The sequence below is a fragment of the Mixophyes fleayi genome, chromosome 1, assembly GCF_038048845.1.
Source record: "Mixophyes fleayi isolate aMixFle1 chromosome 1, aMixFle1.hap1, whole genome shotgun sequence".
NCBI lineage: Eukaryota > Metazoa > Chordata > Amphibia > Anura > Limnodynastidae > Mixophyes > Mixophyes fleayi.
The window spans coordinates 419,644,528-419,658,085 of NC_134402.1; the positions used below are offsets into that span (position 1 = coordinate 419,644,528).

Below are 13,558 nucleotides of genomic sequence, written 5' to 3' on the forward strand. Positions count from 1 at the left end.
TGCCTTAAGGTGAATATAATAGGGAAATTATATTATAACAGTCCAGCTAATAAACATCCTCAGGAGCAGATGTTTTGAGGTCTGATGTCTGTATTGGTTATAAGTCATTTTGAAGGAAACCAGAAGCCCAAGACTGAAGTTATGGGAATATAAGAATCAAAAGCACCCGAAAAAGTGCACACATGACACAGCATGAGGATAATGAAACAAGCGCTCAGAGGACTTTATAGATAAAACAGTAATTAAGTAGCACTGGAAACTTACATCCTGCTGAATAATGATGATGTCCTCGCCATTCTCCACTTGTAGTTGTGGTATGACTGGCAGAGCGTCCTGAGAGGCTGACATAGCGAGGGCAATAGCCAGCGCTTCCTCCTCCTCCGCTTCCATCTTCTCTTTGCACTTCTGATTGTGACTGACATCCTCCTTGTAAGTGTTATCAACCTCTGCCCGCTCTGGGGACAGCACAGCCACCTCCGACTTAAAGGTGACCGTGCCGTCACATGTGGGCATTGAGGCTTCCAATAGGTCCTCCATGCTGGAATTAAGCTCTGTGTTGGCATCAAGCCGACACTTCTCTTCCACAGGTGTGAACACCGTGTCATCGCTGGGTATAAGAGCATTCATATTACTACCACTGTTGTCACAATGGGAAACATTAAGATCAAGAGTCATATTGCCTTTCGGAGAATCTCCTGGTTTCGTCATGTCGCCTGGCGTAGGCCGGGATGGCTTTGGCCTATGTATTTGATGAGATGGCAAGGGCCTAGCCTGAGTGAAAACAGGAGAAAGTTTCTCAGACTCTTTATTTCCCGAATTGTGCTTTTGTATCTGAAGAGAAAATTTCCTCTGAGTTTGAGGGGAAGCGGATGAGAGTTTGCAGGGAGCAAATCCCTGAGGTTTGGGCTTGGCGACATCTGAGACAGGGCCAGCTGGCACAGATGAGGGAGAAGAAGGAGAAGGCAACGTTTGGAATAAGGAATGGGGCTGAGAGGAAGAGGGAGAGTTCAAGCATTGACTTAGTGGTCTGCGTTTTGTTGAGATGGCAGGCTTTGGTTGTTCAGTTGTTACAGTGGACAGTGGAAGTCCCAAAGACATAACTTCTAGCGTCTCATTCAAGTCCTCTGGGCTGCAAGCCGTTTTTGAGACACAAGGGTCATTCCCCACTTTCCCTGATAGCTGCATAGTATGTTCTGGGGAATTACTTTGTGAGGTTACGGGGGAGTTTGCAGGGGCGGAGGGCTGCACAAAAGCTTCCCTGCGGTTTTCAAAAGTTTGAGAATCTTCGAAACCTTGCTGAATCACTTCAACAATGTCCATTTCTTCAGCGATGGCCAGCAAACGTCTCCGCATGCGGCTGTAATGCGTTGAGCTGGTCACGCTTAACATGTCCAGCAACTTGACATACACATGTGGGACTCTTGCTACCATCCTGGCAGCGCTTAAAAATACTCTGCGGGATAGCTTTCCAACCATCGAATGAGAATTATCAATAGATTGCAATGCAAAGTTCAGCAAGGAAAGCAGGTTCCTATACCTGGAAGAGAAAGGAGTAGCACATGTATACATTACACAGGGACGACAACTAAACTACAAACAATATTAAGAATGAAATGTAAAGTTTTGTACATTACAGAATAATCAGTGAGTAAAAGGTGAATTCAGCCATCATGATCAGCCATTCCTAGACGACTGATATCTCCCAAGTAACAAGACTGACAGAGCTGTCCTGGTAACTCTTACCTGGCATATTAGTCTGAGGACCCCAATCATTTAGCCATAGCTCCGTAACTGCTCAGGGCACCGACAGTCTAGGAATGGCTTCATATTATATTGTGCCAACGCGGAATTCCATGTAATTACAATACAAATTAATATTGAGCACTTTCCATTTTATGTGGACAAGCCATTTAAAAGTATTTGCGAAAACATAATATTTGTTGCTGGACACCTGCTGTATTTCAGCAGAAATAAAATGCAGATTATTATAATGACTGCTTTGGGATAAAGTCCATTATAGCTAGAATATCTAGTCAGGTCTGCAGTTGGAGCATCTGCTTGTGATGCCCAAGGTAGGGCTTTATGGCGTTTTATACCCAATTCTTGTTTCAGCACCAACTTTATATAAATTTAACTCCCAGTGACACGGCTTCCCTGTTTTAATCCACGCTAAACGTAGCCAAGTCGATAGAGGATGTTGTGCTTTATAGTTCAACAGCTGATTCCTACTAAACATATTTTGTGTAAATTACAAACAGGGAGAACATCATAACTGAATTGCCTTGAACCCTTTTTATTCTGCATTTTTAATTCACAGACTTCGCTGCATGAATCATGAATGTCTTTTGCCTCCAATTTAGTAATAATACACTTCAATACCTTTCTACTGCTGTGTCAGCCTGTAAAACGTCTCCACTGATGATGTGGGGATAAAATTCAGCAGGAAACTCCAACAAGAGCCGGTCGATGAGACACAAGCGGCCGAGTAGTGTTTGCCAGTTGTTAGACTCTGCCTGGGTGGCCAGGATACAGTGCAAGACATATTCTACACCACCGATGCCAACGGAACCTGAAAGAGTGCAGATAGTTACTGTATATGATGGTGGACAATGCGCTGTATGTCTATTCTGCAGGCCAAAGCTTAGCCACGGTTTTCTTCACATGAGATTTACAGGTGAACAACTAAAATAATGATGAATAATTAATGACTTAAGTGGAAGCAGCGACACATATGAGGGACAGTCCTTAGACTAGGATAGGATTAACAGAGAAACACAAAGCCTTTTCCTGCAGTCTGTTACAGGAACTCTGACACTGGAGGTTAATCCATGAAACAGGAGAAGTGAACAGTACACAATGCTCTAGAGGCTGCCAGAATTAGATGGACTTGTTACTTCAATACTACAGTAACAGAAGACTGGGCTGTCGGGCCGACCTTCTGTATTTCTTCCACAGATACAAACAACTACCTTCAATTGAAAAGTCAGTGTTATAGATACCAAGTGTTGTAGCAGCAGTAACGATCGATCGGAGCCCAGAAATGAGAAACCACAGTGTCTCTGGTGTCTAAACGGAACTCCTTTACCATTGAAATAGCGCATATATTTATACACAAAAATCATGGAAACGGAAATTTTCTGTAACATAAAAGTATATATAAAAACAGGTAGCGGTCAGGCTGGGTAATCTCAAAAAAATGCTAATTGTCATCAAGTTCCTTATCGATACCAAGAATCAGAGTCCCTTGAAGCTGTCATTGCTTCTTGATTCTGCAAAGGTCACATTCATTGGTGCTCAGCCAGTTCCCCCCTGCAGTTAGCTTCTGTCTTTCAGACAAACATGCCACAAAAGTATTTGCTTTAATAGATTTAAGGAGATACAACTTACGTTCAGAAAAGGATAGAAGCGTCATTATTGCAAAAAAATGCTAAGACTCTAATTAATAAGATAACCTTAACAACATTTTCCTCACTCCAAGTGACCCTAGATCCCCACAGGGCTACAAATAAAGGTTCATACACATGGGTGCTCTTCACATGCCTGTGGTGCGACAGTCTGAGAAACGATCAAACTTAAATGCACCAAAGATTAGGGACAATTGATCTCCATAGAAAAACATACCCTCAGCACAAACGAGTAAACGATAAGCCATCTATAGGGGAATGAGAATGCTTTCTGTACCCCAGTGCTCAATTATGATGATGTATTTCTCATAGGAATAAATGAACCCTCATCTTGGAAACATTTGCACCGTGTTTAACATTAATTTAGATTATCCGACCGCTTCACAAGTGCATGTAAAAGCACCCCCATGTACAAGCCCTAAAATTAAATGTTATTCGAAAGTACTAACCAGATTTTAAGATCTCTCTTCCCACAGCCAACTCTCCTCCTTGTCCTTTGCATAGTTCCAGCAACGTTGACACTGAAAGCTGGCTTGTCCGGCTGCAATAGACATTAAAGAGATTCATAAGAGACCTGAATTTCAGCACTCTACATACAGACCAACACTGCCGGCAATACGTTACCTGTTGGCATCTGCACACTTCACCAGGATAGTCTCCACCACCGGGTTGAGAAGTCGTTGCAGCTTTTTCCTTTCAGCAGTTGTATGGCAGGGAGTATACACCAGCATGGCTCGTAAGGTTTTCTATGAACAAAGCATCACAGCAAAGATGACAGGATGTAAGATATGTAAATGCACAGAGTCCTATAAACAGTCAGAGCTCCTAGAAAGCTTTCTGTAGACACTTACTAAAGCAGCGACATAGACTTTATAGACCGGGTCGGCACACACCATGGACAGCACACTACAGCAGGCTTCCACGACAACATCCCCTGAGATACTTGATTGAGATGAGCCACTGGCAGTGTGTGGGGCAGTGCCAGTGGGCGTACTGCCACTGCCTGAAATTCCAGTGCTTTCACCATTAGCCAAAAGCAGGGCCCCACTGACATCATGAGAGAGACGCCTCAGCGCCATTTCTCTGATATTCCAGTTTCGAGAGAACAAACAGCCTACCAATTCCGTTCCAAAAACCTGCAAGGAGAAACGACAAGCCTGAATGGAGATCTGTACCGACACAATTATGGTAACACTACATCCAAGTCCAGTATTTCCACATAGCTAGAGATCTAGTATTACTTAGAGCAATAACACTACTTGTAACATGCTTCAGATCATGTATAAGACACCGCAAGCATGCGGATACATTTTGCTGGAATGGCTGCAGGAAGAGAATTTAATGTGGCTTTACTGATGTAACTTCCAGGAGCTTTAGCAATCATAACAGCATGACTGGAAGGGCATAGCATTGGTCTCTGAGGAATGGCAACATTGGACGAGGTCAGCCATACTGATGAAGTGCAGGTAGGAGACAAAGAAGCTACTCCGACATACCTGAATCCATGGCTCAGCCATGCTTTTGTAAGCAGGAGGAATCTGCTGGACCCCATAATGAGTAAGGTTTAAATTGGAATCCTGTGACCTTCTTTGGGATCCAGCGGTAGGTGACTGCTGCTGTTGAGGAGACTGCAGCTGGGCAGCCCGCATGAGAGGGGGAGAATCTACAGGTCCTGGTAATTCATGACTGCAAATACAAGACACTGAAACATTTACCTCCAGATGTCACAATGTACATTTCACAACTGAGACATGCGGGAGCGGGGGTGTTTTTTCTCAATTGTTTTTTTACTCTAGATATTTGCTATGGCACAAGCTTTGAAAGGCCAGGAACATATAGCACATGTATTACCCATAAAGTAGAACCTTTACACTGACCTATGAAAGTCCTGGGATCTCCACTTTGAGCGACACAGAGGACAGATGAGCGGTTCTCTATTTCTCCGGCACTCCTCTGCCCCTAGAAGGGGGGGCACAAAACAAACAGTATTTTACTGAAAATCCAAGACAAACTTTTGCAGTCAGCGTATCTGGACCCTCTGTATCTGTTGGAACAATGCTTAAACAATTTCTATGTTTTCATCTGCACTAAATGGCCTATAACAAGCCCATATCCCAGCACATTAAGAGGAATAAATGTTATTTCATATACCTTAAAAACCACGGTATGTTGCTTATTAGTGCAACTTTTATTTAGGCCACCACTACAAGCTAGGCATAGATTTTCTTATCGGTTGTGTAAAACAAAACCCACAGCTAACAATTCTACACTGGTGAAAAAAATGTCCCATTTGCTGTGAATCTTCCTAAACTATATACGCCGGCAAATATTAATTTGACCAAAACTCTGACGTGTTTGTTTTGCCTTAATGATTTTGGGTGCTAAAAAAAAATAAAAAAATATGATAAGTCATAATACGCATTATCCTATAAAATGTGACCTCTTGATGAACCCAGATTAACAGGAAAAGATTGAGTGTTTCACCTTATTAGCAACCTAAAAGGAAGTTAGATTAAGATTTGTTGTCTTGTGCAAACTTGGGACACATAGGTATCCTGGTTTTTCATTTTCAAAATGAATGGGAGCACATTAATGAACATTTCAGTCTAGAATAGGGCTAATTTAACAACTTGACAAATCCCAATGGAGTCAAGCACAGAACGACTATGGGAATTACGGTGTCCACCAGATGGCAATATTTCCACAATAGTAGAACTTGTTCGTTCCTAAGATACTGCATCTTGAAACGCTGTTTCACGCCTCCTGCATTGTAGCAGCTTATATTTCAAAAGATAAAAAGTGAACCAGACTGAGAAGGAAGTCAGTTTTGTGCATATCTGCATTTTCTGGGGTGTAAAAAACACAAACAAAAACCAAAAAGAGGCGGCTTCCATTTAGTGCCTAAAATTTAAGCATGTGTTCTTACATACAAGCAAGTGCCCAAAACAACATCTGCAGTTCCTAGTCTGCCATGTAGAGTGCACAGGTAATAGGGTACATCGCTAGTTCCTAGTCTGCCATGTAGAGTGCACAGGTAATAGGGTACATCGCTAGTTCCTAGTCTGCACGTGGAGTGCACAGGTAATAGGGTACATCGCTAGTTCCTAGTCTGCACGTGGAGTGCACAGGTAATAGGGTACATCGCTAGTTCCTAGTCTGCCACGTGGAGTGCACAGGTAATAGGGTACATCTCTAGTCCTAGTCTGCCATGTAGAGTGCACAGGTAATGGGGTACATCACTAGTCCTAGTCTGCCATGTAGAGTGCACAGGTAATAGGGTACATCACTAGTTCCTAGTCTGCCATGTAGAGTGCACAGGTAATAGGGTACATCTCTAGTCCTAGTCTGCCATGTAGAGTGCACAGGTAATAGGGTACATCACTAGTTCCTAGTCTGCCATGTAGAGTGCACAGGTAATAGGGTACATCTCTAGTCCTAGTCTGCCATGTAGAGTGCACAGGTAATAGGGTACATCGCTAGTTCCTAGTCTGCCACGTGGAGTGCACAGGTAATAGGGTACATCACTAGTTCCTAGTCTGCCATGTAGAGTGCACAGGTAATAGGGTACATCTCAAGTCCTAGTCTGCCATGTGGAGTGCACAGGTAATAGGGGTAAAACAGTGCAATGTAGTGTCATGCAGTAAGCCGCTGACGTACAGATTGACATGCAGTGATGGTGTAGCTTATTTCGGCAGCCTTCTTCACATACAGTCAGGCTCTCCTCGTCCAGCATGCCCAATAAGCAGATGGGACACATTTGTTCATCTTCATCTTTTATGCTGCTGAGAAAACAAAACACACAACATGGTCCATAATTATTCATACACCTACACCCCTACAGTGACCAGTGCTGGATTGCACATCGAGACATATGCTAGATATGATTATATAGAATTATAATAGGTCATTCATTAAGTGATGGCTCCACTTTACACCAGCTCTGTGTTATAGCAGTAGGATATTGCAAGGTGGTACAGAGGGTGGTGGACTTTTGGGGTGGAGAAAACGCCGTTCAACAGGGATCCCAGGCATCAGGCCCCTGTTCTTGTAATACTTGGGAGGGGGGTGGGTATATTTTTAAGAAATATCTTTGAACAACAGTCCAAGTCCCTTAATGTAAGCTGTCTCACTGAGATAAGAGAATCTAGAAACAGCTATAGCACAATGCTATGTGAAATTGTAGAAAGTTTTAATGGAACCATCAAATAATTAAATTGCCATAAAGATCATAGTTTCTCGATAAGTGTTCTATTAATAAGATTGCCACATTAGACGACATTAGATGACAAAGGTTTAGCAGAAGTGAGAGGTCACACACATAACATTGTAGCAGTGCTCACTGCCATGTACAAACCTGGTATCTGAACTAGATGTGGAGGTGGTAGATGAGGATAATGTATGAGAATTTGACATGCGTGATACAAACTTCTGGATGGTGTTACGAGATGGGGCTTTGATCCTTGAGCTACGTCTACTGTGATATTTCTGGAACAAACTTTCAACCTAACAGGGGAAAAACAAAACAAACAGTGAAGTCTCACACAACGGTGTCTGCTCAATTCGCTGCGAGGTTCTGTAGTAGCCTTGATCGTTATGCACATAAAAACGGCTATTACAGTATTTATAATCTAAATATCACTGAAACATAACGCGTGAGGCTACCACGGAACCTCGTGGCTAATTGAATCGGCCCCTATGATACCGGAATTGTACTAATACTAACGATATGGAGATCACATGAAAAAGCAGAAATGTGACAGCAGTATCACTAGTTACATAGAATGGCTTCTACAGTATTCTCAAAAGCCGTAGTTACGTGCATTAGAGAGATGCATTCCCAAAATGATGATAATATATACACACATATAAATACAAGTGTAAGCACATTGATAATGGACTGCATGGAGCACGAATTTTACCATGTGAACTAAGTAAACAAGTCAATGGAGACCCGTTTACTTTTTTTAATTTAATTGCTTCATTTAATGTTGATGCCTTGATGAGGGATGAAAAGTTACACACTATCAAAGCATGAGCCACAAAGACAATCTATGTAAAAGGTACAGCAGAAGACACATTTCCATGAACCAGAACACGTTCAACAAATTCCTTACATTGATAAAAAGTGGCGATTGCAAACTAGTATAAGCCTAGTGGTGTAGTGGAGCGAATCATCCCAGCCAGGTCTAGTACAGAAGACTCACATATCTCACCAGTACTGCAGCATGCTGCTAGGATGGAAGATTGACTATGACAATATTTTCTTAAAAGATTTGATTCTGACAACCAGGAAAATGCAAAACCATAGAGGCAACACAAACTGGTCACACAGTCAAAGAGGTAAACCTAAAATTATTTTCTTACATGTCTCAAAAACACATGAAAAGAAGGATTAGGAAAACTTTGCCTGTACTCCTCCACTAAACACACAGTGAAACCACAACACAGGGGATAAAGAACCACATGATACAGTTGGCATATTTTTGTTGGTGAACGTTGGGTAATTTCAATATATGATGCATTGGATAAAACCACATTTGTAATCACAAGGCTAAAAAACTAAAAGAAAAAAAAAAAAAAAGTCCATAGCAAACGCTTGCAGTACAAGAGCTGCTGTTAGCACAAGCAGAGGACATCTGGAATATCAACCAAGTCCAGGAATAAGTCACTAGAAAATGTTCCTTCAATGCATTATTAATCAGATCACTCTTCTATACAATATATCCCTTTAACTATATAGTGTCATTCTTTTTGCATCAATAATTAAAGATGTACAATTTTGCTTATATTGTCTCACATTAGCACTTTACTGTTAAATTAAAAAAAAAGCTAATTTTACAGTCAGCATTTCCGTGGCCTGAAATTATAAACCGCTGTGCGAGCTTTCATGCCTCCTTCCTGCTTAGCGGAGGGGTGATAATTGCTGGTACAATACAATCATTTACTGTGAAACAATGAGTGCAGAATTAGCATACTTCAAAATTCTTCAATGTTTTCCTCCAGAGCATCGTATCCGACGGCTCCAACTGAAACACTCGTAACATGACGAAGAGGAGATGGATGCAGAACACCCCTCTGCCGCAGCTGCAGGTCTGTAAGAGAGCAACGCGCCAATTACAAGATAATACTACCACATCAATTGTCATCTTTTACCCCACTATTATTTAGGTTCTTTAGAGTCGGTATAGGCAGAGGAGTGCTTCCATTGTCATAGCCAACTACATGATGGATCTGTTGTCATTACACAGCCATACTGTGTATATGAATTGACCAGGAACCGGTGACATTCTCACTGTAGTCAGTTTCCTAGTGAATTGCACTGCAATCTATACAGCTTGCAAAATATCTGCTTTGCCCCTGTGCAGTTGATCTTTAAAAGTCCGCTCCAGGAAAGCTATATTGAAGAAAAAACAACAAATCTAACGCTTCTATTTCTCTTTAAAACAGCAGCCCAACGAATTCCAGGTATAATGGATCAGAGAAGAGGTAGTGTGCAAACAACATGAGCGAAACCATGGAGCATGACATCACTCTTCCCAGGAAAAACCAGCTGGGAGCATTTGGCAATGAAAATATTCTGTTCTTGTGTGAGGTGAGCAGCATCGATCTGAGCACAAAGCTCCGCAGGGCAGTTACCGACAGATTGATCTGTTTATACAGCTTCTTTTCTGTATGTTTTCCCACGACTACATCGAGCACATGATTGCCTATATCGGAACAGGCTGGCACAAACTGCAAACTTCCTTTTGTAATGTCCCCTGTTCCACGTTCTATCCACAATCTACCAAGCCTACGTATAAGTAATCTAAGCTTAGCATAAAACGGGGGAGAGACACTGCAATACAAAGCCTATGTTCAGATACAATCATAGGAGCAACAAGCAGTACTACTCTGAAATAGAGGCTGAAAGCTCTATAGGATCATAAAGGACCACTATACATTACACAAATAAATTGACAACCCTCCTATCTGACTAGGGTTTGTTCCTCCCTCTGACCATCCTTCATTAGCGGCAGGTTACCCAATAAAATCATACCCAACAGGCAGAGGCAATAACATTTCAAACTACCATTGGAATAACTATATAGTTATTACATTGGGAACATTTATTTTTTTCTCTAAAAAAAAATGTTTAAAAAGGTGAAATTATCCGACAAAGGAGGATTATCTTCTTTTGGAAATTATACCATCCAGTAAATAGGGAGGGGTTCGCTACAACCCATTCCATTGCCTGAAGCCAGGGGCCACACTTCACAATACATTCAGCCCACTTCAATACAGCTAAAGAGAGCGCTTCCTTATTGAAGAGGACCAGACAGATCCTCCTGAATGCTGAGCTACAGTGCAATGCGTCTCATATAGTTCCTAGAATCCTGAACCCCTCCCCATCCGCCACCCATCTGAGCCAAAAATAATGACAATACTGGCAATAACTTTTACTTTTTTTTTTTTCCCCCCAGATGATCTAATTGCCTTTAATTTATAACCAATAAAAAAACACTTTATTTCAGGAGGAAACACTGTTTAAGATCACATCCAAAATATACCACTCTTATATAACAGGATAAGAAGCACGACAGAGCATTGTGAGTAAGAATCAGTATTGCAGTCTGCATACTCTGTACTTAAGCCCTCTCCTGTTAATGACATTACCCAGAAATCTCAGCACAGCTCAGGGTAGATGCAGTCACTGTGACAGCTAGTTTCAGGAGATTTCAAACAGGGCAACTAAAATCTTCTTAAACTGCCCGTCAGATTCATTTAGTCACAGAACAGCTTAAGATGTACTTGTTATGTAAGTGACAAGGCCTTGCAGGGGAAAGGAACTGTGTGCATATTAGCCACTCCATTCAATCAGAAAATCTTAAGTATCAAGAGAAAAGCCTTATTCCACAGCTAGTTAGAGTGTAAAAATCTGTAAAAAAAAATTACTATACACACACACACACACACACACACACACATTATACACACACACACACATTATACACACACACACATTATATATATATTTTCACATAACCATTACATACCTGAGGTCCAATAAAAACTCTATATTTATTGTCAGGACTGTCACCGCCAATCAAAAAAGAGTTTGGTCCTATTTGCTGCAGCAAATAGAGTCTTGCTCGCATGACTTTGTTGACCCGACGGCTTGTTTCCTCTGGACTGTAGGGTGAAAAGCCATCTGGAGAGGGCGCTCTTCTAGGTGGTGTCACACGACCACTCTGAAACTGAAAAAAAAACAAAAAACACATTTATTTCAAGTGCATTGAAAGATTTACTTTAACATGTTAAAAAGGGCTACTGAACTGAGAGAGTTGAGCCATTATCACACTGATTGACAGTAACACAGTCACCCAATTGATTGTATAGGCAACCATGGAGAACAGTGGCATCCTGGAGTGTGCCACCTTGCTATATAACTTACGGGGACTGGAGATAAGCCTCTCCTCCTCACTCCCGGAGACTCCGGCTTTGACTTGGAAGAACTGGAAGAGCTGCTTGGAGATGGACTGCGTCGCCCCTTCTGAACATGTGTAAACCCATTCAATGACCCATCAACAGAAGAGTCTGTTTTGGAAGTCTCAGAGCCATCAGCTTTCACTGGAATTGGTTTTACAACCTGCGTTACGCAAATAGGAAAAACAAAAATAATTAAATCTCACTGCAAACAAGCATATTTCAGATATGAAGCATAATCATTGCTAAAAATAAAATTAACAGGTGATTGGTCTAGTTTTGGCACATCCTCTCCTCCATTCCCAATATCTGTTGGGGTCCCTCAAGGATCTGTTCTTGGCCCTTTGCTTTTGTCTCTTAATACCTTATTCTTAGTGAACTAATTTGCTCCTTCGACCACCAATACCACCTCCATGTAGACGTGCAAGTCTAACCCTCTGGCCGCTCTCCTTCCCATTTATCCTGGGTGACCATTTCCACTTGGCTGTCACAAAGCTACTTTTAGCTCAACAGGTCCAAAACACATCATCACCTTACTACCTCCGAGTGTCACTATACCCGCTCACATTCTCCCCAGTCACTGCAATACTACAACCTTACACTGTCGTATTGCGTTATCTACCACCTTGACTACAGCATTCTCCTGGCCTTCAACTCACCCATCTAACCTCGCTACAATTATAAATGTCTTTCTACCACTGTTCCACAGCTGCTGAACCACTCTGCAAACCCATACAATGGCTCCACCTAAACTCTAGAATCCAACACTAGCTATTCTCTCACTAACCACCCCCCATTACACCTCAACATGAGAAACTCTCCCTTAAACTCAGATCTTCATATGACTCTTAGATTACTTCTCACTCCCACCTCGAAGACTTCTCGCTACCCCATCAGACCAAACTGTACCCCAACCTCCAAACTTTAAGCACATTGTTAAAGCCCACCTCTCCACAACAGTGTCCTACCCCCACCTGATACTGCTCTCTCTGCACACTAGCAGTTACCATGCTATCCTTTTAGCTTCATTGTCTCAGCATTAACATCCCTCACAAGCAGGGCCATCTATACCCTCCGTCTCATGTCTACAGCTTCTCCGTCCACTTTGTAGATCATGGTTCTGTTTCTATGTATGGCTTGTTTTTTATTTGTTTTGTTATACCAACTGTGCTGCATAGTTTTGTGGTGTTTTATAAACAACGATGACTTGATCTTTTAAGGCTACCTGTATAATAAGTAATTAGACAGGTATTTAACCCTATTCAGCAAGTTGAGTAATTTGTATTTAAATAAAAGGCAAAAATCACCCACATTTCAAGCGACATCCCAGCTTTCAAGGAACAAGAATGGATTAGTGAATGCAAAACCTAAATACAGCCAATAAGATGCCATTTTAAGTACAACTCCTATCAAATAAGTTACAATTTGCTGGCCACTGTTGATTAAAGTAATAAAATAAAAGCATATCACAGACTGTTTGCTGAAATTAGACAATGGCAAGTAATCCCCACCCGTTCCACCTCTAAAGAGGTGGCTCCTAGCAGTCTTGGGTATATAGCAGAATTAAAGATATAAATCCCAAACTAGCTACCAGGGATTCGGTTCTTGGGTCAAAAAAGCGGAACAAAAACGAACAGTCACCAAACAAAACACCTGTCAACACGATTAAATATACAAAACAATGTAATGCC

The 13,558-nt window shown here is 41.7% G+C and overlaps 1 protein-coding gene across 3 annotated transcripts in view; it reads right to left on the reverse strand.

Moving 5' to 3' along the window:
- The window catches only part of LOC142099664 (mitogen-activated protein kinase kinase kinase 1-like), a 49,713-nt gene that overhangs the window by 6,718 nt on the left and 29,437 nt on the right, over positions 1–13,558 (reverse strand). For 2 of the 3 annotated variants that reach the window (XM_075183369.1, XM_075183388.1), the window contains exons 3-14: positions 11,836–12,030; positions 11,438–11,638; positions 9,380–9,496; positions 7,759–7,907; positions 7,062–7,186; positions 5,282–5,363; positions 4,901–5,090; positions 4,256–4,540; positions 4,029–4,150; positions 3,854–3,945; positions 2,380–2,569; positions 265–1,537 (exon numbers count right to left, since the gene is read on the reverse strand). In XM_075183369.1, the coding sequence (XP_075039470.1) occupies positions 265–1,537; positions 2,380–2,569; positions 3,854–3,945; positions 4,029–4,150; positions 4,256–4,540; positions 4,901–5,090; positions 5,282–5,363; positions 7,062–7,186; positions 7,759–7,907; positions 9,380–9,496; positions 11,438–11,638; positions 11,836–12,030 (3,021 nt within the window). The remainder of the gene's footprint in view (positions 1–264; positions 1,538–2,379; positions 2,570–3,853; positions 3,946–4,028; positions 4,151–4,255; positions 4,541–4,900; positions 5,091–5,281; positions 5,364–7,061; positions 7,187–7,758; positions 7,908–9,379; positions 9,497–11,437; positions 11,639–11,835; positions 12,031–13,558) is intronic. The other variant, XM_075183377.1, reaches the window with a different exon arrangement.